General features: G+C 47.3%; 1 protein-coding gene across 1 annotated transcript in view; it reads left to right on the top strand.

Annotated features, from left to right (window-relative positions):
* The window catches only part of LOC116092451 (beta-defensin 36-like), a 6337-nt gene extending 5203 nt beyond the window's left edge, over nucleotides 1-1134 (top strand). The window contains exon 2 of the mRNA XM_031373709.1: nucleotides 898-1134. Coding sequence (XP_031229569.1) covers nucleotides 898-1043 — 146 coding nt within the window. The 3' untranslated portion in view covers nucleotides 1044-1134. The remainder of the gene's footprint in view (nucleotides 1-897) is intronic.
* The last annotated feature ends 325 nt before the right edge of the window (nucleotides 1135-1459 follow it).

Here is a 1459-nt window from a genome sequence, read left to right as displayed (position 1 = left end):
CTGGGCTGGTGGAGTTCCTGTGTGCCTGGTCCTGCTGGTCCCAGTTACTCCCAGTGTTGGGACAGATGCTGTGTCCTCCTCACCTCTGATCTTGGGCATGTTAGAGTGCCTGGGAGTGGAGCTTTCTCTGGATGTTTTGGGACTGGCTGTGGAGCTTGCTTCCAAGGTCTGCTCAGGGCACCAGCCAAATAAATAATTTAGTCTGTAGTCCAACTCCCAAGAATGGTCAGCAGCAGCTGTGAATGGAAGTCCAAGTATCTAGCAGCTGCTCAGTCCCACAAGGCAAACAGGCAAAGCAGAGAGAGCTACTTTTTATCTCTTTTGAGACAGGGCCTCATGTAGCTGAAGTTGGTCTCGAACTCACCATGTGTTGCTGAAGATGCCCTTGAACTCCTGATTCTCCTGCCCCTAATTCTTGAATGTTGAGATTACAAATATGGGTCACCATGCCCAGTCTATGCTATACTAGGGCTGGAACCCAGAGATTCAAGCATGCAAGGCAAACACCAACTGAGCTATACCTCCAATGCTATTCCTTAGCACAACTCTGTGAGACATCTGCCTCTCCTTGTAGAAAAGAGGAAACAGATTCTTTAAAAGAGAGCCACCAGCTCAAGGTTTACCAGCTGCCTGGGGACGCAGATAGACTTCAAATCCAGTTCTATAGATTCTGATGGTTCATATTAACCTCATAACCACTGTGCTTGTTAAACCTTGTAACCTACTGCACTTCCAAGAGGTAGAGTTTAGGAAGGGCTGGGATGTGAGGAGATACAAGCTTCTTCAGCCTCTAGATTTGACCGCTCCTTCCTCCGCCCTCTCTTGTCGCCTGGGCCCCTGGCCTCTACCTGGGACCTCATGACTCACACAGATGTCTTTGTCTTTGCTCTGGCATAGGGAGCCCTGAAAGATGCTGGAAGTCTTTTGGTGTCTGCCGTGAAGAGTGCATCGGGAAAGAAAGTTTCTACATCTTCTGCTGGAATGGCAAAATGTGCTGTGTGAAGTCCAAGAATGTGCCCCGTTTGTCGAATGATTTGAGTTAGCACTCTAAATCCCAAGGCCACAGAAACAACGTTGATCAGAGTCTGACCTTGGCAGTTTCCCAGGCTTCATTAAAGCAGCTTTGGCTGGCTTCTGTGTTTGCCTCTTTGTATATATATGTAGTCAAATGTCAGCAGAAGGCCTATGGCACAGGGATGCATCTAGTTCTTCTTACCCAGGAGTTCTGCAGCTGTGGATGGAGTTAACCAACTGCATGCCTGAAATATTCAGAGAAAAATGATCATTACTGGTACAGACCATCCTTCTAGTGGTTTCTAAATGATGCATTTGAGAACTATATACACAGCATTTACACTATCCTAGGGATTATGGGTAAATCTGGACACGATGTAAGTAGAGTCATTCCTTGTGGTAGGGCTCTGCAGTCCCCAGAAACGCCAAAGTACATGTATCCCCA

The sequence above is a fragment of the Mastomys coucha genome, unplaced genomic scaffold (assembly GCF_008632895.1).
Source record: "Mastomys coucha isolate ucsf_1 unplaced genomic scaffold, UCSF_Mcou_1 pScaffold15, whole genome shotgun sequence".
NCBI lineage: Eukaryota > Metazoa > Chordata > Mammalia > Rodentia > Muridae > Mastomys > Mastomys coucha.
The sequence above is the reverse complement of the archived record's forward strand: the minus strand, read 5'-3'. Positions and strand labels throughout refer to the sequence as shown.